At 43.9% G+C, this 26,222-nt stretch overlaps 1 protein-coding gene across 1 annotated transcript in view; it reads left to right on the top strand.

Annotated features, from left to right (window-relative positions):
- The window catches only part of scn4ab (sodium channel, voltage-gated, type IV, alpha, b), a 41,296-nt gene that overhangs the window by 1,973 nt on the left and 13,101 nt on the right, over nt 1-26,222 (top strand). The window contains exons 2-13 of the mRNA XM_046305305.1: nt 5,634-5,820; nt 6,037-6,174; nt 6,505-6,623; nt 9,410-9,499; nt 9,640-9,768; nt 12,494-12,585; nt 12,960-13,244; nt 18,017-18,080; nt 18,264-18,405; nt 18,618-18,830; nt 21,002-21,104; nt 21,567-21,805. Of these exons, the coding sequence (XP_046161261.1) occupies nt 5,634-5,820; nt 6,037-6,174; nt 6,505-6,623; nt 9,410-9,499; nt 9,640-9,768; nt 12,494-12,585; nt 12,960-13,244; nt 18,017-18,080; nt 18,264-18,405; nt 18,618-18,830; nt 21,002-21,104; nt 21,567-21,805 (1,801 nt within the window). The remainder of the gene's footprint in view (nt 1-5,633; nt 5,821-6,036; nt 6,175-6,504; nt 6,624-9,409; nt 9,500-9,639; nt 9,769-12,493; nt 12,586-12,959; nt 13,245-18,016; nt 18,081-18,263; nt 18,406-18,617; nt 18,831-21,001; nt 21,105-21,566; nt 21,806-26,222) is intronic.

The raw sequence follows: 26,222 nt of genomic DNA, 5'->3' as shown, positions 1-26,222 counted from the left end.
GAACTCACTGAAGTCAAGTTTTCAGAGTTAACAGTTGTTTTGAGCGCACAAATCATGCTTCATTGACAGCACGACCAATGTTAAATGTTTATCATTTTAAACTTGGAAAAGAGCCCCTTAATATCAGATTTAGGACCACACAGCCACTCCACTGAATAGCAGGCTAGTGATTGCTTTGCAATACTTGCAGAGTTAGCTACTGTCACTGACCCCTTCCAAACAAGTCACTGTTGAATTTGCGATTTCCAACTTGTTGTGTCATGTTTATGTCCAATGGCCTATGAACACCGATACATTTTATCTATAATTTATCTTTATTATTTATCTTCATATGACAAGGATTAAAAAGGATTTGCTCTTAGATTGTCGACTTGATTCATGATGATGACCGCTTGCTAAGATTTTGAAAGTATGATGTTGACATGATCAGTCCAGTCAAAGCTACTGTTAGGGTTGCACATTTTGGGGAATATTCAGAGGTGGAAACTTTACGTGGGGATTAACGGTAATATATGGGAATTAACGGTAATATATGCAGATTAATTTTAATACCATTTCAATGTACATGTTTTGCATTGGATATATTTACCATATCATATGGAGACAGAAACATAAACCTTTTACCTTATCATAAGTAGACATAATGGCAAATTATTAAATCCTCCCAATAGAAATTTTAGAAAACAATTTAGTTACGAATTTAACTTTAATTAAATGAGTTGACTCTTCACATGGGATGATTTCACTGAACAACAAATTCCATGTCTTCTCCCTGGACCTCCTCGATGTCCACCTCTTGAACATCTGAGGCCTTTCAACTGTCACTTTCCAACCCTGTTGAGGATGGCTAGTTGTCAACCTCATATATCCTCAAATTTGCCAGGATGGCCACCAATTTTTCAACCCCTGTATTGGTCAGCCTGTTGGGTGCTTTGGGGTGTGTTCCAAAACAAGGACCAGTTGCGCTCTGAGGTGGCTGATGTAGGTGGGATTTGGAGGATGGTGGAGGCAACAGGGGAAAGAGCCTCAGATCCACAAAGTCCCTTCCACCAGATGGCTGATGATATATGTTGGCATGACTGCCATATTGCATCTCCATCCCAAAGCACTTGCTTGGAAATGTTCTTCGACAGACTGTCAAGAACCTTGCCCTCATCCAGGCCAAGGTGGCGAGACATGGTAGTGATGAGACCATAGGCCTTGTTGATCTCTGCATCAGACAGGATGCTCTTGCCAGCATACTTAGGATCCAACATGTACGCTGCGGCGTGTATGGGCTTCAGGCAGAAGTCTTCACACTTTTTGATGTATTTCAGAACTGCAGTTTCCTCTGCTTGGAGCCACAGTGAAGTGGGCAGGGCAGTACGGGTTTCTTCTCTTACATTTGCAAGCAGAGTCTGAACATCAGAATGGATGGCATTGTCTCCCCCAATCCGTGCAATGGCTACTGCTGTAGGTTTCAGGAGTTGCAGGCTGCTTACCACTCTCTCCCAAAATCCTCTTGATGGGGCTGTCTATATCGGCAGACTGTGATATGGCCATTTCTTGGAGAGACTCCTTCCCCACCAGGAGACTGTCAAACATGATGACAAGACCACCCCAATGGGTGTTGCTGGGCAGCTTCAATGTGGTGCTCTTATTCTTCTCACTTTGCTTGGTGAGGTAGATTGCTGCTATTACTTGACGATCCTTGCCACACCTAACTATTTCCTTGGCTCTCTTGCAGAGTGTATCCATTGTTTTTAGTGCCATGATGTCCTTGAGGAGCAGATTCAATGCATGAGCAGCACAGCCAATGGGTGTGATATGACGGTAGGACTCCTCCACTTTAGACCAAGAAGCCTTCATGAGGGGCGTATGCTGGGCGAAGAACATTAAGAAATCTCTTCTAATACACATTGCCTGTGAGCATCAGAGGTGAACCAGTTGCATATACAGCTCGAGCAAGACATTCATCAGCATTTCTCTGACTACGTTCCTCCATTGAGTCAAAAGAACTTCTGATTCCAGAAGGACCATGAGCTGTTGCTATCGATAAGGTGTCTGATTCATAATTTTCACCTCGATTGACTTTTGTCAGATGTTGCTTGTTGTGAGCTCTGAGGGAACTTTATGCACTTGGCCAGATGATTCTGCATCTTTGTTGCATTCTTCACAAATGATTTGGCACTGTATGTGAAAATGGTAACGTCTGCATCGAACTCACACCCTCAAACACGTAGATACCCTGAAAGCAGCTCACTTTCCAGCCCACTTTCCAGCTCACACTCTCAAACACCTAGATCCCCTGAATGCAGCTCACTCCCCAGATCCCAATCACCTGAATTCTAACACACCTGTATGTCATGACCACACACTATTTAGTTCAGTTCTTTTCACCCCATCACTGTGAGGTATTGTTTGTTTTGTGACACACATCTTTCAGAGCTCTGTTTTTCCCGTGATTTGGGTGCTGCCATATAGTTACATTAGAAGTGCCCATCCAAGAATGCTCAAGCTCATTGGCCACGGATAAAATTTCTTCAAATAACATTATATGTACAGTAGCTAGGGTTGCAAAGGGTCGGAAACTTTCCCGTAAATTTCCATGGGGATGTTAAGCCCGGGAATTTGGGGAATCTTGCTTAAATTCATCAAAAACGTTTGCTTATAACAGTGAACCTTTTTTTGTGGGATGTTGCTATCTCCAATTCAATGGAATTGCAACCCTCTGCATGCACAGTGCATTGATCCATCACATGTACAGCTGATTCTCAAGATCTTGGATACTAAGGAGATGCTATTTAGCCTACGCTAGTACACTGTGTGAGCCAAGGACTACATGCTTTCTGGTAAGTTTTGATTACAATACTGGGTGGGGTGAATATATTTTAAATGGCATACATGATTTCTTTGTCAATAAATAGTAGCCTACAACAAAGTGTGTTTAAATAATTTCCAACTTGTTAGCAATTTCTTCTAGTTAGTTTTTGCTACCATGTGGGTTTTAGCTCGCTTGAGTCTGCTAACTGAGGAGTGTTAATTCATTTGTTTCCATACATGTTTCATTTTAAAACATATCTTACAAAGAAGTTGCTTAATCTAGCTGCATAACTACTTATCTGTACATGGAATTAATCTTTACGGGAAATTGCCATATGGGATGTGTGGAGACATTTCACAGCAGCTACTGTAGAAAGGAAAAGCTGTGTACATGTCATGTTCTGACAATAGTTCCTTTATTATGTCTTTGTTTTAGTTTAGTCAGGGCGTGAGTTGGGGTGGGTAGTGTAGCCTTTTCCCACCTATGTTTTGTGGGTGATTATTTCCTGTTTAGTGTTTTTTCCATTCACCTTACGGGACTGTTCGTTTGTCATTTATTGTTTGGTTCAGTGTTCAGTAATTACATAAAAAATATGAACACTTACCATGCTGCACTTTGGTCCTCAACTTCTTCCACCACAGACGATCGTTACAGAATCACCCACCAACCAAGGACCAAGCAGCGTGGTATCGGGCAGCAGCGATCTCCGGACTCATGGACAGGGGAGGAGATTTTGGACGGAAAGGGACCCTGGGCACAGGCTGGGGAATATGAGGAGGCAGCACGGCAGCGCGACAGGCACGAGAGGCAGCCCAAAAACATTTTTGGGGGGGGCGGCACACGGGGAGTGTGGCAGAGTCAGTTTGGAGACCTGAGCCCACTCCTCGGGCTTACCGGAAGAAGCGCAGTACTGGTCAGGCACCGTGTTATGCGGTCAAGCGCACGGTTTCGCCAGTACGCGCTCATAGCCCGGTGGGCTATAGGCCAGCCCCCCGCAAGTGCCAAGTGAGAGTGGGCATCCAGCCAGGGCGTGTTGTGCCAGCCCAGCCTGTTTGGTCTCCGGTATGCCGTTTCGGCCCAGGGTATCCTGCGCCGGCTCTGCGTGCTGTGTCTCCGAGGCACTGGCAGGGTGCAGTGCGTTCTATGCCTGCGCTCCGCCCGTGCCGGGCCGAATGTAGGTATTGAGCCTAAGGGAGAGGTGCGAGTGGTATGCACCAGATCTCCAGTGCTCACCCACAGCCCGGTTCAACCTGTGCCTGTACTCTGGATGGTCCGGGCGAAAATGGTGATCCAGCCGGGAGGAGGGGTGCCAAGGCTGCACACCAGGGCTCTTAGTGCCCCCCCACAGCCCGGTCCATCCGGTGCCTCCTCCAAGCACCAGGCCTCCTGTAGGTCTCTCCAGCTGTCTCTCCGTTTCCTCCCTCCAGGTGCTCCCGCCTGTCCAGCGCTGCCAGAGTCTTCTACCTGTCCAGTGCTGCCAGAGTCTTCCTCCTGTCCAGTGCTGCCAGAGTCTCCCTCCTGTCCAGAGCTTCCAGAGTCTCCCTTCTGTCCTGAGCTGCCAGAGTCCCCCTCCTGTCCAGAGCTTCCAGAGTCTCCCTTCTGTCCTGAGCTGCCAGCCACCTGTCAGTCAGGAGCTGCCAGAGCCACCCGTCAGTCAGGAGCTGCCAGAGCCGCCCGTCAGTCAGGAGCTGCCAGAGCCGCCAGTCAGTCAGGAGCTGCCAGAAGCACCCGTCAGTCAGGAGCTGCCAGACCCGCCCGTCAGTCAGGAGCTGCCAGAGCCGCTCGTCAGTCAGGAGCTGTCAGAGCCGCCCTTCACTCCGGCGCTACCGGAATCGCCCTTCACTCCAGTGCTGCCGGAATCTCCCGTCCATTCGGGGCCCGCTGATAGGGTACCCAGTCCGAGGGTCGCCGTTCTAAAGGCGCCACGGAGGCGGGTAGAGAAGCGGGTAAAGACTATGGTGGAGTGGAGTCCACGTCACCGCGCCAGAGCCACTACCGCGGACAGACGCCCACCCAGACCCTCCCCTATAGGTTCAGGTTTTGTGGCCAGAGTCCGCACCTTTGGGGGGGGTACTGTCATGTTCTGAACTTAGTTCCTTTATTATGTCTTTGTTTTAGTTTGGTCAGGGCATGAGTTTGGGTGGGTAGTCTATGTTACTTTTTCTATTTTGTGTTTTTGTGTTTGGCCTGGTATGGTTCTCACTCAGAGGTCATGCACAGGGGGTCCAAAAGGGTAACAGTACAGGCAGGGAAAAGGCTAGTAACGTAGTCTGGGAGATCAGGCAATAGGTAGATAACAGGAAATCAGGGAATAGGCAAAAGGCGTGGTTAGTAAGGCAGGCAAAAACTATCATACACGACAGGAGCAAGGTGCTAGAACTTTCGAGGTCTACCCTTAGACTTTGGCGGTGACGTAGTATCCCCAGCCACAGTGCCTTGGTTTTTGTCAAAATAGTATTATTTAGAAGTCATATTGTCATTGGAAAGGAGTTTCCATTGACAAAAGGGGAAGAGGATTCTGTAAAGTGGTTTCATGGCTACGGATTGTTGTACAAAGTGCAGATGAAGGCATGGCTGTTCAAAACACAGAAAAGGACCCACATGTCTGAGTTCACATGTATGAGTTCACATGTCTGAGTTCACATTTCAGCTGAAGCTGCTGCACAGCGTCCTCACCCAACCATTTCTCTGTGTAATTGTCCCTCTCCATAAAATTCCCTTATGCCAAAACATGTTTTTTTAAATAATGCATTTTAAAGATGTATTTTTTAAACTTCCATTTTTGTGTCTAAATCCTTTCATCTTCCTTATCCATCCCTCCAACTCACAGCCCACTGCTGAGAGACCCCAGTGTGGTTGCATCCCTCACCCAGCAGAATGCCAAGATGGTCGCCCTGCTCCCTCCCACAGGCACCGAAGTGTTCCGCCACTTCACCCTTGAGTCGCTGGTGGAGATTGATAGACGGATGGCCAAGGAAGCAAAGGAGCAGGAGAGACAAAAGACCCTGAACATTGAGGTACATTTAACATTTGAGTAATTTAGCAGACACTTATCCAGATTCCAGACTGACTTTACAATCAGTGGAATCAAATAAGGTAGTTCAAATGACCACATATCACAGTCAAGCAATTTAAAGTAAAACAGTCTTTTAAAATAGCTGCTATCCGCATATTCAGTGCTCGTAAGAAATGGTAACGTGTTAGTAATCATATTTTTTGTACCTTCTTCGGAGGTGCCAGAGCAGGACCTGCCAAAGCCAGCCGTCGACCTGGAGACCGGCAAGATCCTGCCGTTCATCTACGGAGACCCACCATGTGAGCTGTTCAACACACCTCTGGAGGAGCTGGATCCTTTCTACAAATCACACAAAGTGAGCACTGCAGCCCCGGTCCCTTAGTAGCCTGAGGACTGAGTGTCCACAGAACCAGACATTATCACAAAGTCATTTCCTTTGCAATAAAGCTAAAATTAGATGTGTATTTTGACAGACTTACACATTCCAAATAATATTATTATATGGTTATTATTCAGAGGGTAAATGCCCTCGGATTACAACAATAAGTGATGTGTCATGATACATGACTCATGCCAACTCTATTTCGCTAATATCCTTGAGACAAACATGAATACATGCAATTAAAGTAAAGATAATATTGGACTTCAAATACTTCTTCACTAATCTTTACTTCTTGTTTTTCAGACCTTTATTGTCATCAACAAAAGGAATACAATCTTCAGGTTCAACGCTGAGCCTGCCTGCTACATTCTGACTCCCTTCAGTATTCTCAGGAGAGAATCCATCAAAATTCTCATGCATTCATATCTTTTCAATACAAGGATCTCACTGATCAACATGATAAATAAATATAATTTAGCATCCTGCTGCATGTTCAGAGTCCAATAAGTGTGCTAGTATAGTGTGTGTGTGTGCATGTGTGCTAAGGTAAAGAGAATCAGAGCTGTTGGTCAGTCCAGTTTAAGTGTTCAGCAGTCTGATGGTCTGTAGATAGAAACGGTCTCTGAGCGTGTTGGTATCAGACCTCATGCTCCGATACCATGTGCCCGACAGTAAGGGAGTGAACAGCTCGCGGCTGGGATGTGCGGGGTCCTTGATGATGAAGCTGGCCTTCCTCATTACCGTTTCAAGTAGATGTCCTGGATGGGTGGGAGCACTAGACCATCTTCGCTATTCGCTGTTGGGCCTTGCACTCATGGATGGAGCATAGAATGTATTACGCTCAACTGGGATGGAGGCGTCGGTGGGCACCACACAGCTAGATTTGCCTTTGTAGTCCGTGATAGTCTAGTCCTTGACACCTGCTTGACGAGTCTGAGTTGTCGAACATCAATTACATTTTGTATTGTCTATTTTCTCCCCTAATGGATTCGCGGAGCTCGTACCTTCTTTCCTTGTACGTGTCGCAAGACACCGAGTCATCTGGTTTTGTTCAGCTAACAATGAATGCTGCAGTACGGGCACTCAGCATGGTACGGATATCTCCATTCATCCAGGGTTTTTGGTTTGGGTATTTCCGGATTGTTATTGTGGGTACAACATCATCAACACATTTCCTAATGAAGCCTGTGACTGACGTTGTATATTCGTCAATGTCAATGGATGAGTCCTGAGTGGATGTATCTCGGAACATATTCCAATCAGTATTCTCAAAACAGTCCTGCAGCATTGAATCTGCCTCTGTCCAGCACCTCACTATTCTCTGCGTTGGTGTCTCCCTCTTGAGTTGCTGCTTGGTATTCAAAGAGTAGGAACAGAGAGACGTGATCTGATTGGCCGAAGTGGGGAAGGGGGATGGCTTTATAAGCATCACGGATGTTTTTATATACATCCCAGCTAACAATTCTATGGAGAGACAACGTTTTTGTAATGTTACTCGTAATGTTCCCCTAATGTTTGAGTGTCCAGTTTTCCGTTGGTTAAGGGAACATTTCATTTATGTTAGCAGAAACCTTCTGAGAACCTTTTTACCAAGTGTTGGTGGTAAAGATAGGAGAACATTCACTTAATGTCAAACAGAACGTATCAAAAAAGTGGTTACAGAATATTTAACGTTAATGTTTTAGATGTGTTCTATGGGATGTTGCAAGAACATTCATGTCCAGTTTTCTGAGAGTTAGGAGAATTTTCCATCAATGTCCCACAAAACATACTCAGAACATGGTTGCCATGTAAGGGATAATCAACAAGGGGCTATGCGTTCTATGGAAAATAAAGAACGACGCGGAAATACCTTCCACGGAGTTGCATTATTTTCCAGAGAACACATAGAGCCCCGAGTTGATTATCCATTTTATACCATGGCTATAATTGAACACATTTGCCACGAGAAATGTGGTCATTTGCTGATAGAAATGGGTTCAACATTCACTGAGGTAGCTAGCAAGTTTACCAGATAGCTACAGTTGTTGCTTGATAAACAAACAAACAGACCTGCTAGTTTAGTTAACCAAACAATCAATCCTAGCTTGCCATTATGAAAATCCAATTCAACAATACCGATATTGTTTTCAATTAAACTTTTTCTTTCAAATGCAGCTCAAATATAGAACATGTAAGAATGTCATATAGCCATTGAATTCTACAGTGCAAATATACAGTGCTTTATAGGGAAATAATGTATGCTATAGAATGTCATTCAAGCCAATCAGAAATTAGAATTGAACAATGCCATGGTATAAACAATTTTAATGTTCTAGACACATTTCATGTGAATGCACCCCCCCCCCCTTTTGCCCTCAGAATAGCCTCAATTCATTGGGTCATGAACTCTACAAGGTGTCCAAAGCGTTCAACATGGATGCTGGCCCATGTTAACTCCAATGCTTCCCACAGTTGTCCCAGTGTCAAGTTGGCTGGATGTCCATTGGGTGGAGGACCTGGAGGACCATCCTTGATACACACAGGAAACTGTTGAGCGTGAAAAACCCAGCAGCGTTGCAGTTCTTCACACAAACTGGTGTGTCTGGCACCCTGTTCAAAGTCTATTCAAATATTTTGTCTTGCCAATTCACTCTCTGAATGGCACACATAAACAGCTGAGATTTACTTCAAAGTGCATTCACCCTATTGCTTCCGCATATTAAGTTCTTTCTGATCTACTACATAAGTGCCTAGAGAGAAGGGTTTAGGGTTTCTTCTGGACATTCCCTTATTGGGACAGTGCTGGTGGGTTTGTGACCCGCTAGGCGAGTCACCCTACTCACACATCCTTAGACATATATAGCAATGTAATTATTTGGCAACAGTTACAGTTTTAGCATCAGAAACTCCAGGTCGGGAGCTCAAGATGTTTTCAATTTCGGTACACCATGAATTGTTGATGAGGAAACATACCTCTCCCCCTACACTTATCACAAGCCGCCATTCGAACCATATGGAAAATGGTAATGATTTTTTAAAACGTGATTTTATTATTATTAAAGATTTTTATTATCAAGTGTGTCGCCACTACTGATTGCTATAGTCATATGAATCAGAAGATATAAATCAAATAAAATGTTCTTAAAAAAATGGACTAATTAAATTGGTCCATAGAATTAGATTTGAATACCATTGTAACTCCATGATATTTCCTTAATGTGGGTACATTGTTTAGCATGTTCATCATGTTGACAGTCGTGTCCAACTGTGCGTTTATGACGATGAGTGACCCTCCGGCATGGAGTAAAACTGTTGAGTAAGTTTCAAACCTACACAGGAGATTATTAATGCTTTGTGAAAACTATAACATTATTGAGAGTGATTTTGACCACTACAAAGTTTCACCTAAAGCTATTTTATACAGCTTCTCTCTCTCCTCCTCTTTTTGTATTGCAGATATGTTTTCACTGGTATCTATACCTTTGAGGCAACAATTAAAGTGTTGTCCAGTGGCTTCTGTGTTGGAGATTTCACATACTTTCGAGATCCATGGAACTGGCTGGATTTCATTTTGATCAGCATGACGTGAGTATTGGGAGAGTGATTGCTGTCAGTTGTCAGCCCAGTAACATTAGACACAGGGACAGGTATTAGAATGTGTGTGTATTCGTGTGTTTCTTTGTGTGTCTGTGTGCATGAGTGAAGAAGTAAGGTCAAAGGTTAGGACGGTCAAAGGACATCTCCAATGGCTTAATGAGTTTGACCCTGGCCATGTATGCTCCTTACCTCCTTCCCCCAGGCCCCAGCACCCCATGTACTCTCGCTCTAAACCCTCTGTCTACTACATCAAATACGATGATTACTTCCTCATCCATGTCCATGACCTGGTCAAATCCACCTAGAATACAACTTTACCCAGTGATAACTACCTAGAAAGAACGTGTCCCCTCTTCCTCCGATCCTCACACCTGTACAATTCAATTCAGGAAATGAGTTGAAATTCAGTATTCACCAATGTCAAAATATTGGGAAAAGTTTCATTCATGAATGGAATGTCAATCCATTTTCTGAATTGACTGGATTGAAATGGAACTCTCTGCAACCACGACACTTCCCTGTGATTATTGTGGGCATGTTCCCTGCCCTGTGTCTCGTCCAATGTCAGAAGTTTACTAAAAGTGTCAACTCTGTGACTCAGATTGACTAGTCTTTAGTAAACACAGCAAAGCTTGCATGTATTTCCTTTTCTTTTAAGCAGCTATGTTTTATTTTGTTTCGCTAAGGAGTACTAATTGTAAATTGCTCTGGGTAAGAGCATCTGCTAAATGACTCAAATATAAAATATATCTCTCCACCCCTCTCTCTCACTCTTTCTCTCTCCATAATGCCCTTCTACACTACCTGCCTTGTTTAATCATGGAGCCTCAGAATGAAAATATTTGTCCACTTGCAAAGGAAGGTCACACACCACACTCCGGGTCTATTTCTAGGTATTTACCTCCTACCCTGTCTTTCTTTGTCCCAGTACCAAGTGACTAAAGGTCTGTGGTGCTCCAAATTGCTGCACTATGACTTTTGAGGGGCAGACACTGTACTGTATATGAGGGGCAGATACTGTACTGTATATGAGGGGCAGATACTGTACTGTATATGAGGGGCAGATACTGTACTGTATATGAGGGGCAGACACTGTACTGTATATGAGGGGCAGACACTGTACTGTATATGAGGGGCAGATACTGTACTGTATATGAGGGGCAGATACTGTACTGTATATGAGGGGCAGACACTGTACTGTATATGAGGGGCAGACACTGTACTGTATATGAGGGGCAGACACTGTACTGTATATGAGGGGCAGATACTGTACTGTATATGAGGGGCAGACACTGTACTGTATATGAGGGGCAGACACTGTACTGTATATGAGGGGCAGATACTGTACTGTATATGAGGGGCAGACACTGTACTGTATATGAGGGGCAGACACTGTACTGTATATGAGGGGCAGACACTGTACTGTATATGAGAGGCAGACACTGTACTGTATATGAGGGGCAGACACTGTACTGTATATGAGGGGCAGACACTGTACTGTATATGAGGGGCAGACACTGTACTGTATATGAGGGGCAGACACTGTACTGTATATGAGGGGCAGACACTACTGTATATGAGGGGCAGACACTGTACTGTATATGAGGGGCAGATACTGTACTGTATATGAGGGGCAGACACTGTACTGTATATGAGGGGCAGACACTGTACTGTTAATGAGGGGCAGATACTGTACTGTATATGAGGGGCAGACACTGTACTGTATATGAGGGGCAGACACTGTACTGTATATGAGGGGCAGATACTGTACTGTATATGAGGGGCAGACACTGTACTGTATATGAGGGGCAGACACTGTACTGTATATGAGGGGCAGACACTGTACTGTATATGAGGGGCAGATACTGTACTGTATATGAGGGACAGATACTGTACTGTATATGAGGGGCAGATACTGTACTGTATATGAGGGGCAGATACTGTACTGTATATGAGGGGCAGATACTGTACTGTATATGAGGGGCAGACACTGTACTGTATATGAGGGGCAGACACTGTACTGTATATGGCCTTGGAGCCCCGATGAAAAGTAACACCTTAAAGCTCATCCGGCTAGTTTCAGTCATGTACTGCAGGTAGCATAGCGGTTAGAGTGTTGGGCCAGTAACCGAAAGGCTTCTGGATCCAATCCCCATGCTGAAAAGGTCAAAAATCAGTTGTTCTGCCCCTGAACAAGGCAGTTAACCCACTGATCCTGGTAGGCTGTTGATATAAGTGGGTTAAGGATCCTACTATCAAAATATGAAACAGATTGTTTCTGTGGAACCTAATGTGATCTAGTTTCTTTCAAATGTATTTTTGTAAGTGTCATCCTCCTTCAAACATTGACACTTTTGCGTGTGAGTCACATCCACATCATGACGTATGCCACTTCATAACTAAATCTCCATATATGGTGTCTTACTGGTCCAGTCACACTCTTGCCTTCTGCAGTCCGTTTACAAATAACACTGCCATTTGGCTCTAGAAGTCGATAGTTGCCCTGAGCTAAATATGTCCTCCGCTAAACCATATATTTTACCATAGCAACCCTCTGATCCTCCATGTTAGAATAATAACTGAGCCAATGGTGTTGAATTAAGTGTAGATTAAAAGTCCATGAAACTGAACAGATTTTTGTTCAACTGACACATCAACTGTCAACTCCTCTGTTCTAATGTGTGGTTGTGTTGTTATGTTTTGTGCTCGGCAGGTACCTCACAGAGTTTGTTGACCTGGGCAACGTGTCTGTCTTCAGGATGTTCCGTGTATTCCGAGCCCTTAAATTAATCACTGTAATTCCCGGTACGTGTCACTTAAGAAATCCCACTGGGGTGTGTTTGTTTACTGCACCACCTGCTTTTGAACACCTGCTTTGGGTCCTGTGTAGCTCAGATGGTAAGTGTGCGGTGCAAGCAACCCTAGGGTTGTTTAAGTTTGTATTACAGCTCTCTACTGTAAGTCACCTTGGATAAAAGCATCTGGTAAATGGCATCTGTTATTATATTATAAGCACAATGCCCTGCAATGTACACAATAAAAAAGGGTTGTTAATTACAACATACAGAGAACAAGGATATCAAGCACATCAAATATTGTCATCATTGTGTTATTCATTCTTCAACAAATAGTTTACATGTCACATATTATTTTAACGTTTATTTGTATTTATTTGAAAGGTCTGAAAACCATTGTGGGCACTCTGATCATGTCAGTGAAGAAGCTGGCTGATGTGATGATCATAACAGTGTTCTGCCTGGCTGTGTTCGCTATGATCGGCCTGCAAATGTTCATGGGAATCCTGAAGCAGAAGTGTGTTCACTGGCCCCCTGGTGAATGGCATTTCAACTCCACCTACATGGGCAACATCGCTATGGCTAATGGTTTGAATGACGTTATGGGCTACAATGACACGAACACCGGCAACAGCACATGGGACTTCAAGGCATACATCAACGATAAAGGTATTGACAGGCTTTTGATGGCACATTGACCTTTGGAAGGGGAGTCGATAGTGGCCTAATGAACCATTATATTATATTAGTTGGGAATTTATCATGGCACTTACAGTATGATAGTTTTAAATAAGTATATACATTTCTATGAGAAGTATACACATTTGAATAAGACATTTTATAAATGCATGCTTCAGTAAAGCTATTGGCTATAATGACACATAAGGTGGCAACAGCAAGTGGGACTTCAATGCATACATCAATGATTAAGGTACTGACAGGGTTTTGATGGGTCATTGATTCAGAGAATTGATAATGACTTACTGAACCAGTTTCTTATGGCTTGGGGGCAGTATTTCAATGTCTGGATGAGAAGCGTGCCCAAAGTAAACGGCCTGTTACTCAGGCCCAGACGCTAGGATATGTAAATAATTGGTAGATTGGGATAGAGAACTATCTAAAGTTTCCAAAACTGTTAAAATAATGTCTGTGAGTATAACAGAACTGATATGGTAGGCAAAAAAACTGAGGAAAATCCATCCAGGAAGTGGGATTTATTTTTATGTGGGTAGTTTTCAATTGAATTCCTATAGAGTATCTAATGGGTTAGGACACAGATTGCAGTTCCTATGGCTTCCACTAGATGTCAACAGTATTTAGACATTGTTTCAGGCTTGTTTTCTGAAAAATGAAGAAGAATGAGACCTTTCTATCAGTGGACTGTAGAATCATGCAGTGCTGTTTTGTGCACGTGACCGAGTGCGCGCCCTTCATTGTTTTTCCTTTCTATTGAATACGCTATTGTCCAGTTTAAATATTATTGATTACTTAGACAATTGACAACCTGAGGATTAATTATAAACATCGTTTGACATGTTTTGACCGCCTTTGAGACAGTGGATTACTGAACAAAACACGGCAACAAAACTGAGTTTTTGGGATATAAAGAGGGACTTTATTGAACAAAACAAACATGTATTGTGTAGCTGGGACTCTTGTGACTGCAACCAGTAAAGATCTTCAAAGGTAAGTGATTCATTTTATCGCTATTTCTGACTTTCGTGACTCCTCGACCTGGTTGGAAAATGTTTGTATGTTTTTGTAAGCATGTCCTCAGATAGTCACATGGTATGCTTTCGCCGTAAAGCCTTTTGGAAATCTGACAAAGCGTCTGGATTAAAACCTGTTAAGTCTACCCCCTACTTTTTCGAACATTCTGTTAAAAATCGTGCAACATTTCAGCGTCCTGCTACTCATGCCAGGAATATAGTATATGCATATGATTAGTATGTGTGGATAGAAAACACTCTGACGTTTCTAAAACTGGTTAAATCACGGCTGTGACTATAACATAACGTGTGTTTCATTGAAAAGCGGAAGAAAAACTGATCACCAAAATCTGGAAAATATATCAATGCGCCACTTGCATGTATTGTCTATTGGAAAGCAAATTACATGGGGCTGAGATTGCAAGTCCTACAGCTTCCACACGATGTCGCCAGTCTTGTCAATTGCCTGGGCTTTGTTTCTTGGTCAAACGAGTGAGAGAGAGCCCATTCCTTCCGGTCTCCGACAGGATGTTCTGGATGAGAAATTTCCGAACATGATTTCAAGACGTGGAGCTATTGAATACACATCGCCCGGGATCAATTTGATAGATTATTAACGTTTACTAATACCTAAAGTTGGATTACAAAAGTATTTTGAAGTGTTTTGTGAAAGTTTATCGTCGACTTTTTTAATTTAAAAAAATGACGTTGCGTTTTAAAACGTTGTTTTTTCCTGGATCACACACTTTTCATAGATCGATATTTAGGGTATAGATGGACCGATTTAATCGAAAAAAAGACCCAATAGTGATGTTTATGGGACATCTAGGAGTGCCAACAAAGAAGATCGTCAAAGGTAATGAATGTTTTATATTTTATTTCTGCGTTTTGTGTAGCGCCGGCTATGCTAATTATTTTGTTTACGTCCCCTTCAGGTATTTCGGGGTGTTGCATGCTATCAGATAATAGCTTCTCATGCTTTCGCCGAAAAGCATTTTAAATATCTGACTTGTTGGCTGGATTCACAACGAGTGTTGCTTTAATTCAGTACCCTGCATGTGTGTTTTAATGAACGTTTGAGTTTTAATGAGTGCTATTAAATATATAAAAATATAATAATATATATATAATAATATATGCATTAGCATTTAGCGTAGCACATTTGCATTTCCAGATGGCTAGATGGGACGCCTGCGTGTCGGGTGGAGTTAACCACTTGCTCCTACCTGGCACGCAGGCGTCCCATCTAGAGCTCTGGAAATGCAAATGTGCTACGCTAAATGCTAATAGTATTAGTTAAAACTCAAACGTCCATTAAAATACACATGCAGGGTATTGAATTAAAGCTACACCCGTTGTGAATCCAGGCAACAAGTCAGATTTTTAAAATGCTTACATTACATTATATTATATTACATATATATTTATATATTACAATATATTTATTTATATATTACTGAGTGTTTTCTATCCACACATACTAATCATATGCATATACTATATTCCTGGCATGAGTAGCAGGGCGCTGAAATGTTGCGCGATTTTTAACAGAATGTTCGAAAAAGTAGAGGGTCGACTTAACAGGTTAAGAGGTTAACAAGATATTAATCTTTAAGCCGATGTATAACACTTGTATTTTTATGAATGTTTATTATGACTATTTCTGTATTTTGAATTTGGCGCTCTGCATTTTCACCGGATGTTGTCGAGGTGGGTCGCTAGCGGAACGCCTACGCCAGAAAGGTTAAATGTATTAATTGGGATTTTGTCACAGTACTATGTGATATTACTGTATATAATAACTATATAAATATGTAAAAAACATACATTTATATAAGTACAGTGCCTTCAGAAAGTATTCAGACCCCTTGACTTTTTCTACATTTTGTTACCTTACAGCCTTTCTAAAATGTATTAAATAAATACAAATTCCTCAGAAATCAACACACAATACCCCATAATGTAGTAACTGGCTGCAGGGAAGTCAGGCGCAGGAGAGCAGAATTGGGTTGCAACCGGAGCCCTTTAATATGGCGAACAAACACACGGCACTAAGGAAGGTAAACAAATACGGGTTGACCTAACCAGGCGCAAACCAGTCTGAACTGCACATACACTTAACAACAAACAATTCCACACACAGACATGGGGGGAACAGAGAGTAATATACATTCAGTCTGATGAGGGAATGTGAACCAGGTGTGCGGAAAAACAAGACAAAACAAATGGAAAATGAAAGGTGGAGCGGCGATGGCTAGAAGACCGGTGACGTCGACCGCCGAACACCGCCTGAATAAAAGAGAGGGACCGACCTCGGTAGAAGTCGTGACACATAATGACAAAGCGAAAACAGGTTTCTTGATATTTTGGGGAAAAAACAGAATTACCTTATTTACATAAGTATTCAGACCCTTTGCTATGAGACTTGAAATTGAGCTCAGGTGTATCCTGTTTCCATTGATCATCCTTAAGATGTTTTTACAACTTGATTGGAGTCCACCTGTGGTAAATTCAATTGATTGAACGTGATTTGGAAAGGCAGTCATCTGTCTATGTAAGGTTCCACAATTGACAGTGCATGTCAGAGCAAAAATCAAGCAATGACATCGAAGGAGTTGTCCTTAGATTTCCGAGACAGCATTGTATCGAGGCACAGATCTGGGGAAGTGTACCAACACATTTCTGCAGCATTGAAGGTCCCCAAGAACAGTGGCCTTCATCATTCTTAAATGGAAGAAGTTTAGAATCACCAAGACTCTTCCTAGAGCTGGCCACCTGGCCAAACTGAGCAATCAGGGGAGAAGGGCCCTGGTCAGGGAGGTGATCAAGAATTTGATGATCACTCACACAGAGCTCCAGAGTTCCACTGTGGAGATGGGATAACCTTCAAGAGAAGCAAAAACCATCTCTGCAGCACTCCACCAATCAGGCTATTATGGTAGAGTGGCCAGATAGAAACCACTCCTCAGTAGAAGACACATGACAGCCCGCTTGGAGTTTGCCAAAGGGCACCTAAAGACTCTCAGACCATGAGAAACAAGATTTTCTGGTCTGATGAAACCAAGATTAAACTCTTTGGCCTGAATGCCAAGCGTCACACCTGGCACCGTCCCTACGATGAAGCATGGTGGTGGCAGCATTATGTTGTGGGGGTGTTTATCAGCAGTAGGCACTGGGAGACTAGTCAGGATTGAGGCAAAGATGAGCGGAGAAAAGTACGGAGAGATCCTTGATGAAAACCTGCTCCAGAGCACTCAGAACCCCAGACTGTGGCGAAGGTTCAAACCCGGACAATGCAGGGCCATTTGTGCGCCGCCCTATGGGATTCCCAATCACTGCCGGATGTGATGCAGATCTGTAGAGAAGAATGGGAGAAACTCCCCAAATACAGGTGTACCAAGCTTGTAGCGTCATACCCAAGTAGATTCAAGGCTGTAATTGCTGCTAAAGGGGTTTCAATAAAGTCAAGTGTCTGAATACTTATGTAAATGTCATATTTATGTTTACATTTTTTAATAAATTAGCACAAAAAAATCTAAAAACCTGTTTTGCTTTGTCATTATGGGGTAGTGTGTAGATTGATGAGGAAAAAACACTATTCAATGCATTTTAGAATAAGGCTGTAAAGTAATAAAATGTGGAAAAAGTGAAAGAGGCGGAATATTTTTTGAATGCACTGTATATCAACTTGATGCACTCTCTAATGGAGGTCCCTTCTCTGTTTTCCTCCAGCAAACCATTACTTCCTTCCTGGAATGTTAGACCCTCTTCTTTGTGGAAACGCTTCTGATGCTGGGTAGGTTTTTTGGGATATCAGAGTTGAGCATATGGGTAGCTTTATAATCTCACCTTTTCTCTGTTGATAATGCAATACATGGTGCAAAGAATTTCAACATAGTTCAAATTCAACATGTCTTTGAATGCTGACGACCATATGTCCTATTACATTTGTTGTGCCTATTCATTGGCATTTTGACAGAATATGTCCTGAAGGATACACGTGTATGAAGGCCGGAGGGAATCCCAACTATGGATACACAAGCTACGACAATTTTGGATGGGCCTACCTTTCCCTAATTCAGCTCACGACACAGGACTTCTGGGAAAATCTACTCAAGCTGGTGCGTATACATCATGTGCTCCGATGACTATGACATAGAGATTTATTTGCTCCTGATATTTCCTGAAATCTACGTCTGTAACATCAGCCGGTAGACCAGGTTTGAATTTGAGAGATTGCAATCTTATGTGTCATCGGGGATATTGATACAGAAAGAGTACTCACTCTGGTTTACTGGTGAGTTAACTGGCCATTTTTCCCCTCTACCCATAGACTCTTCGCTCAGCAGGGAAAACCTACATGATTTTCTTTGTGGTGGTGATCTTCCTGTGCTCGTTCTACCTGATCAACCTGATCCTAGCTGTGGTGGCCATAGCGCATGCTGAGCAGAACGAGGCCACCAGGGCCGAGGCCAAGGAGAAGGAGGAGGAGTATGCCATGATCATGTTGCAGCTGAAGGAAAGGAGAGAAGCGGAGGTCAAAGAGGTGTGATCATCTTACTATGCATGTGAAGCGCTTTGAAACAATTAATTGCTCTCTTTGATCAGATGATGGTTGAAAGAGTAAGATTTAGATAGTCGATTCAACTCTAGATTAAAATGTCTGACGAACTGGATAAATACAAAAAGGTCCTAGTAATCATTCTAAGTGTTAATTTGCAGATTACTTCTCATGTTGGTCGTTCTCGTCCTTAGTTTGCTTGATTCTGGTCAGTGATTGACTGATTTTTTTTGCTGGCAGTCAGACGTTACCGTCCAGTAGAACATCTAAGAAAGAGAAAGATGAAAGGCAGATTAAGAGGTTGCTGATGATGAGGTATGTACTTCCTCCAGCCTTGATAAGTAGGCAAGTCTTTAAAGGACTCCAATGGAGGCATCATGGTCAGAGCCAACGCCAACAAGGTCCTGGCAGACCAGGAGGTGAGCCGCATGGCTCAGATGGGTTGCTGTGCTCTTGATGTTATGAACTTTTTCACACTAATGTGCCGACCTGAAACAAACTGTGCTGGCTCGGATATTGTTTATTCATATTGTTTACTCCTTTTCAGGATAGTTTCAGCAACTATGATGAATGCATAAGCAATGAATGAATGCATAAGCAATGAATGAATGCATAACCTACTCAGTACAGCTTGGATTGGTTAGGCTCGGTTTGTCTCTGAAAAAGTGGGCTAAGGCACTGCATCGCAGTGCTAGAGGCATCATTACAGACCCGGGTTCGATACCGGGCTGTATCACATCTGGCCGTGTCCCATAGGGCGGCCCAGTTCCATCTGGGTTAGGGGAGGGTTTGGCCAGGGGGGCTTTACTTGGCTCATTGCACTCTAGTGACTCCTTGTGGCAGTCTGGGCGACTGCAGGCTGATCTCAGTCATCAGGTAAACAGTCTTTCCTCCGACATATTGGTGTGGCTGATTGGCTTCCAGGTTAAGCGGTCGAGTGTTAAGAAGCGCGGTTTGGCGGGCGATGTTTCAGAGGACGCATTACTTGACCTTTGCCTCCCGAGCACGTTAGGGAGTTGCAGCGATGAGAAAAGATTGTGGAGAAAATAAGGGGGTTATCTTCTCTAGGGTAGGGGGCAGCATTTGGAATTTTGGATGAAAGGCATGCCCAAATTAAACTGCCTTCCACTCAGGCCCAGAAGATAGGATATGCATATAATTGGTAGATTTAGATAGAAAACGCTCTGAAGTTTCCAACACTGTTAAAATAGTGTCAGTGACAGAACTGATTTGGCAGGCGAAAACCTGAGATAAATCCTTTCAGGAAGTAGGATTTTTTTGTTTTGTTGTAGTTTTCTATTCAATGCCATTACAGTGTCCATTGACTTAGGACTCAAATTGCAGTTCTTATGCCTTCCACTAGATGTCAACAGTCTTTAGAAATTGTTTCAGAAAATGAGGGAGTAAGAGCAGTCTGAATGAGTGGACCCTGCCGGCACAGAGCTTTTTCATGTGCGCGACCGAGAGAGTTCCTTTATTGTTTACCTTTTATATTGACAACGTTATTGTCCGGTTGAAATATTATCGATTATTTCGGCTAAAAACAACCTGAGGATTGATTGTGAACATCGTTTGAAATGTTTCTATGAACTTTACGGATACTATTTGGATTTTTTTGTCTGCCTGTTGTGACTGTGTTTGAGCCTGTGGATTACTGAAGAAAACGCGCAAACAAAAGTGAGGTTTTTGGAAATAAAGAGACTTTGTCGAACAAAAGGAACAGTTATTGAATAAATGAATGTCTTCTGAGTGCAAACATATGAAGATCATCAAAGGTAAGTGATTACTTTTATCTCTATTTCTGACTTGTGTAACTCTTCTACTTGGCTGGTTACTGTTTGTAATGATTTGTCTGGTGGGCTATGTTCTCAAATAATCATAAGTAATGCTTTCGCCGTAAAGCATTTTAAAAATCTGACACCGTTGTTGGATTCACAAGAAAGTAATCTTTAAACCTATGTAAAATAGTTGTATCTTTTCTGAATTATTATAATGAGAATTTCTGTATTTGAATTTGGGGCTCTGCAATCTCACTGGATGTTGGCCAGGTGGGACGCCACATACCCTAGAGAGGTAAACAAAACATTTTTTTTAAGTGTGTTGCTATGCGACTGAAGATGTTTGTCTTTGTTCTACTGTCTGCTGTTGTGTTGAAGAGGGCCAGTAGACCCAAGGAGAGTAAGGACCAGCTGGAAGTAGCAGGCCTTCAGAAGAAGACACCTAGTTCACCCAGTGTCTACAGCCAAGATGCCATGGACGGTAACTGTCACAAATCGCAATGGATCTGTATACGAGAAATGAAATGTCCTAAGGAATCCATGTGTGGGACTGGAATGTGATGTATAGGACTGTTATTGCGATATCCACCCATACCTGTGTTCTAATTGGCTCCTATTTTAGAGCAAGGGCTTCTTTTATATCCTTTTATGACTTATGCAGTTTCATCATCAAAGTTTCCCATCTAATGCACTGATGACATACTGTTTCAGCTGCTTCAGCAATAAGACCAACAACCCACGGTCTTACACGTTTGAACTTTAGGTGCTCAAGACAAGTAATACTTTTCAAGACCTACATAGACTTTAATAATACTTTTGAACTTTAAGTTCTGCAAACAATGAATAAAGGTTGAAAACAAATCAGGGTCATGTACAAAATAACAAAAACTCACAAAATGTGCTCTGATGTTAACACCTTCCTCCTTTACCCTCATTTCAACAGATTTGGAGGAGGAACTGAGGCCTTGTCCTCCTTGCTGGTACAAGTGTTCAGACGTCTTCCTGAAATGGAACTGCTGTGTGCCCTGGGTGACTTTCAAGAAGTGGGTGTACTTCATAGTGATGGACCCATTCATGGACTTGTTCATCACCATCTGCATTATACTCAACATCATGTTCTTGGCCATAGAGCACTACCCCATGACAATGGAGTTTGAAGAAGTGCTGAGTGTGGGGAACTTGGTGAGTTAACTTCCTTAATGATGCTCTTCCACTTTACTTCTTCTCTTGCCATGATAGGGGTACCGTAGCTTTTTATGGCTGCAGGGGCAGTATTGAGAAGCTTGGATGAAAAGGTGCCCATATCAAACGGTCTGCTCCTCAGTCATAGTTGCTAATATTTGCATATTATTATTAGTACTGGATAGAAAACACTCTGACGTTTCTAAAACTGTTTGAATGATGTCTGTGAGTATAACATAACTCATATTGGCAGGCAAAATCCTGAGTTGAAATCAAAACAGGAAGTCAGAAATCTGAGCTTTTATGTATTCACCAAAATGAGTCCCCAATGAAATCCACTTGAGATATGAATGATTTTGCACTGCCTATGGGTTCCACTAGATGTCAACCACCAATAGAAATTATAATGAGGCTTCTATGTTGTTGTGGGAGTGAATGAGAGCAGAATATATCAGATGTCCATTTATGATCCCACTTTGTCCTCATGGTAGTTACTTGCGTTCCATTGCTCACGAAGACAAGAAAGAATACTCTGGTGGGAACTTTATTGAAGCTATATGTTAAAAACATCCTAATGATTGATTCTGTACTTAGTTTGAAATGTTTCTTCGACCGATAATATCACTTTTAAAAAATTTTGTCCAATATAACGCTGACCAGAATTAGCTTTTGGATATGTATACCAAACGCTCTAACAAAAGAAGGTATTTGGACATAAATAACGGACATTTTCGAACAAAACAAACATTTATTTACATTTACATTTAAGTCATTTAGCAGACGCTCTTATCCAGAGCGACTTACAAATTGGTGCATTCACCCTATGACATCCAGTGGAACAGTCACTTTACAATAGTGTATCTAAAACTTAAGGGGGGGGGGGTGAGAGGGATTACTTATCCTATCCTAGGTATTCCTTAAAGAGGTGGGGTTTCAGGTGTCTCCGGAAGGTGGTGATTGACTCCGCTGTCCTGGCGTCGTTAGGGAGTTTGTTCCACCATTGGGGGGGCCAGGGCAGCGAACAGTTTTGACTGGGCTGAGCGGGAGCTGTACTTCCTCAGTGGTAGGGAGGCGAGCAGGCCAGAGGTGGATGAACGCAGTGCCCTTGTTTGGGTGTAGGGCCTGATCAGAGCCTGGAGGTACTGAGGTGCCGTTCCCCTCACAGCTCCGTAGGCAAGCACCATGGTCTTGTAGCGGATGCGAGCTTCAACTGGAAGCAAGTGGAGAGAACGGAGGAGCGGGGTGACGTGAGAGAACTTGGGAAGGTTGAACACCAGACGGGCTGCGGCGTTCTGGATGAGTTGAAGGGGTTTAATGGCACAGGCAGGGAGCCCAGCCAACAGCGAGTTGCAGTAATCCAGACGGGAGATGACAAGTGCCTGGATTAGGACCTGCGCCGCTTCCTGTGTGAGGCAGGGTCATACTCTGCGGATGTTGTAGAGCATGAACCTACAGGAACGGGCCACCGCCTTGATGTTGGTTGAGAACTACAGGGTGTTGTCCAGGATCACGCCAAGGTTCTTGGCGCTCTGGGAGGAGGACACAATGGAGTTGTCAACCGTGATGGCGAGATCATGGAACGGGCAGTCCTTCCCCGGGAGGAAGAGCATCTCCGTCTTGCCGAGGTTCAGCTTGAGGTGGTGATCCGTCATCCACACTGATATGTCTGCCAGACATGCAGAGATGCGATTCGCCACCTGGTCATCAGAAGGGGGAAAGGAGAAGATTAATTGTGTGTCGTCTGCATAGCAATGATAAGAGAGACCATGTGAGGTTATGACAGAGCCAAGTGACTTGGTGTATAGCGAGAATAGGAGAGGGCCAAGAACAGAGCCCTGGGGGACACCAGTGGTGAGAGCGCGTGGTGAGGAGACAGATTCTCGCCACGCCACCTGGTAGGAGCGACCTGTCAGGTAGGACGCAATCCAAGCGTGGGCCGCGCCGGAGATGCCCAACTCGGAGAGGGTGGAGAGGAGGATCTGATGGTTCACAGTATCGAAGGCAGCCGATAGATCTAGAAGGATGAGAGCAGAGGAGAGAGAGTTAGCTTTAGCAGTACGGAGCGCCTCTGTGATACAGAGGAGAGCAGTCTCAGTTGAATGACTAGTCTTGAAACCTGACTGATTTGGATCAAGAAGGTCATTCAGAGAGAGATAGCGGGAGAGCTGGCCAAGGACGGCACGTTCAAGAGTTTTGGAGAGAAAAGAAAGAAGGGATACTGGTCTGTAATTGTTGACATCGGAGGGATCGAGTGTAGGTTTTTTCAGAAGGGGTGCAACTCTCGCTCTCTTGAAGACGGAAGGGACGTAGCCAGCGGTCAGGGATGAGTTGATGAGCGAGGTGAGGTAAGGGAGAAGGTCTCCGGAAATGGTCTGGAGAAGAGAGGAGGGGATAGGGTCAAGCGGGCAGGTTGTTGGGCGGCCGGCCGTCACAAGATGCGAGATTTCATCTGGAGAGAGAGGGGAGAAAGAGGTCAGAGCACAGGGTAGGGCAGTGTGAGCAGAACCAGCGGTGTCGTTTGACTTAGCAAACGAGGATCGGATGTCGTCGACCTTTTCAAAATGGTTGATGAAGTCATCTGCAGAGAGGGAGGAGGGGGGGAGGAGGATTCAGGAGGGAGGAGAAGGTGGCAAAGAGCTTCCTAGGGTTAGAGGCAGATGCTTGGAATTTAGCGTGGTAGAAAGTGGCTTTAGCAGCAGAGACAGAGGAGGAAAATGTAGAGAGGAGGGAGTGAAAGGATGTCAGGTCCGCAGGGAGGCGAGTTTTCCTCCATTTCCGCTCGGCTGCCCGGAGCCCTGTTCTGTGAGCTCGCAATGAGTCATCGAGCCACGGAGCGGGAGGTGAGGACCGAGCCGGCCTGGAGGATAGGGGACATAGAGAGTCAAGGGATGCAGAGAGGGAGAAGAGGAGGGTTGAGGAGGCAGAATCAGGAGATAGGTGGGAGAAGGTTTGAGCGGAGGGAAGAGATGATAGGATGGAAGAGGAGAGAGTAGCGGGGGAGAGAGAGCGAAGGTTGGGACGGCGCGATACCATCCGAGTAGGGGCAGTGTGGGAGGTGTTGGATGAGAGCGAGAGGGAAAAGGATACAAGGTAGTGGTCGGAGACTTGGAGGGGAGTTGCAATGAGGTTAGTGGAAGAACAGCATCTAGTAAAGATGAGGTCGAGCGTATTGCCTGCCTTGTGAGTAGGGGGGGAAGGTGAGAGGGTGAGGTCAAAAGAGGAGAGGAGTGGAAAGAAGGAGGCAGAGAAGAATGAGTCAAAGGTAGACGTGGGGAGGTTAAAGTCGCCCAGAACTGTGAGAGGTGAGCCGTCCTCAGGAAAGGAGCTTATCGAGGCATCAAGCTCATTGATGAACTCTCCGAGGGAACCTGGAGGGCGATTAATGATAAGGATGTTAAGCTTGAAAGGGCTAGTAACTGTGACAGCATGGAATTCAAAGGAGGCGATAGACAGATGGGTAAGGGGAGAAAGAGAGAATGACCACTTGGGAGAGATGAGGATCCCGGTGCCACCACCCCGCTGACCAGACGCTCTCGGTGTGTGCGAGAACACGTGGGCGGACGAAGAGAGAGCAGTAGGAGTAGCAGTGTTGTCTGTGGTGATCCATGTTTCCGTCAGTGCCAAGAAGTCGAGGGACTGGAGGGAGGCATAGGCTGAGATGAACTCTGCCTTGTTGACCGCAGATTGGCAGTTCCAGAGGCTACCGGAGACCTGGAACTCCACGTGGGTCGTGCGCGCTGGGACCACCAGAGTAGGGTGGCCGCGGCCACGCGGTGTGGAGCGTTTGTATGGTCTGTGCAGAGAGGAGAGAACAGGGATAAACAGACACATAGTTGACAGGCTACAGAAGAGGCTACGCTAATGCAAAGGAGATTGGAATGACAAGTGGACTACACGTCTCGAATGTTCAGAAAGTTAAGCTACGTAGCAAGAATCTTATTGACTAAAATGATTAAAATGATACAGTACTGCTGAAGTAGGCCAGCTGGCAGTGGGTGCGTTGTTGACACTACACTAATCAAGTCGTTCCGTTGAGTGTAATAATTTCTGCAGTGTTGCTATTCGGGGGCTAGCTGGCTAGCCCCCTGGGATTCCTGGAGTGCTTTCTGATGTAGATTATCAAAGGTAAGGGAATATTTATCATGTAATTTATTGTTTATGTTGACGCCATCTTTGCGGCTGTGGTGTTTTTAAATTGAGCTCCGTCTCAGATTATTGCATGTATTCTTTTTCCGTAAAGTTTTTTTGAAATCTGACACAGCGGTTGCATTAAGGAGAGGTATATCCATAATTCCATGTGTATAACTATATTGTCATCTACATTTATGTTGAGTATTTCTGTTGAATGATTTGGCTATGCAAAATCACTTGATGTTTTTGGAACTAGTGAATCTAACGCGCCAATGTAAAATCAGAT

This window comes from Oncorhynchus gorbuscha, linkage group LG16 (genome assembly GCF_021184085.1).
Source record: "Oncorhynchus gorbuscha isolate QuinsamMale2020 ecotype Even-year linkage group LG16, OgorEven_v1.0, whole genome shotgun sequence".
NCBI classification, from domain to species: domain Eukaryota; kingdom Metazoa; phylum Chordata; class Actinopteri; order Salmoniformes; family Salmonidae; genus Oncorhynchus; species Oncorhynchus gorbuscha.
This window is presented reverse-complemented; position numbering and strand designations above follow the sequence as displayed.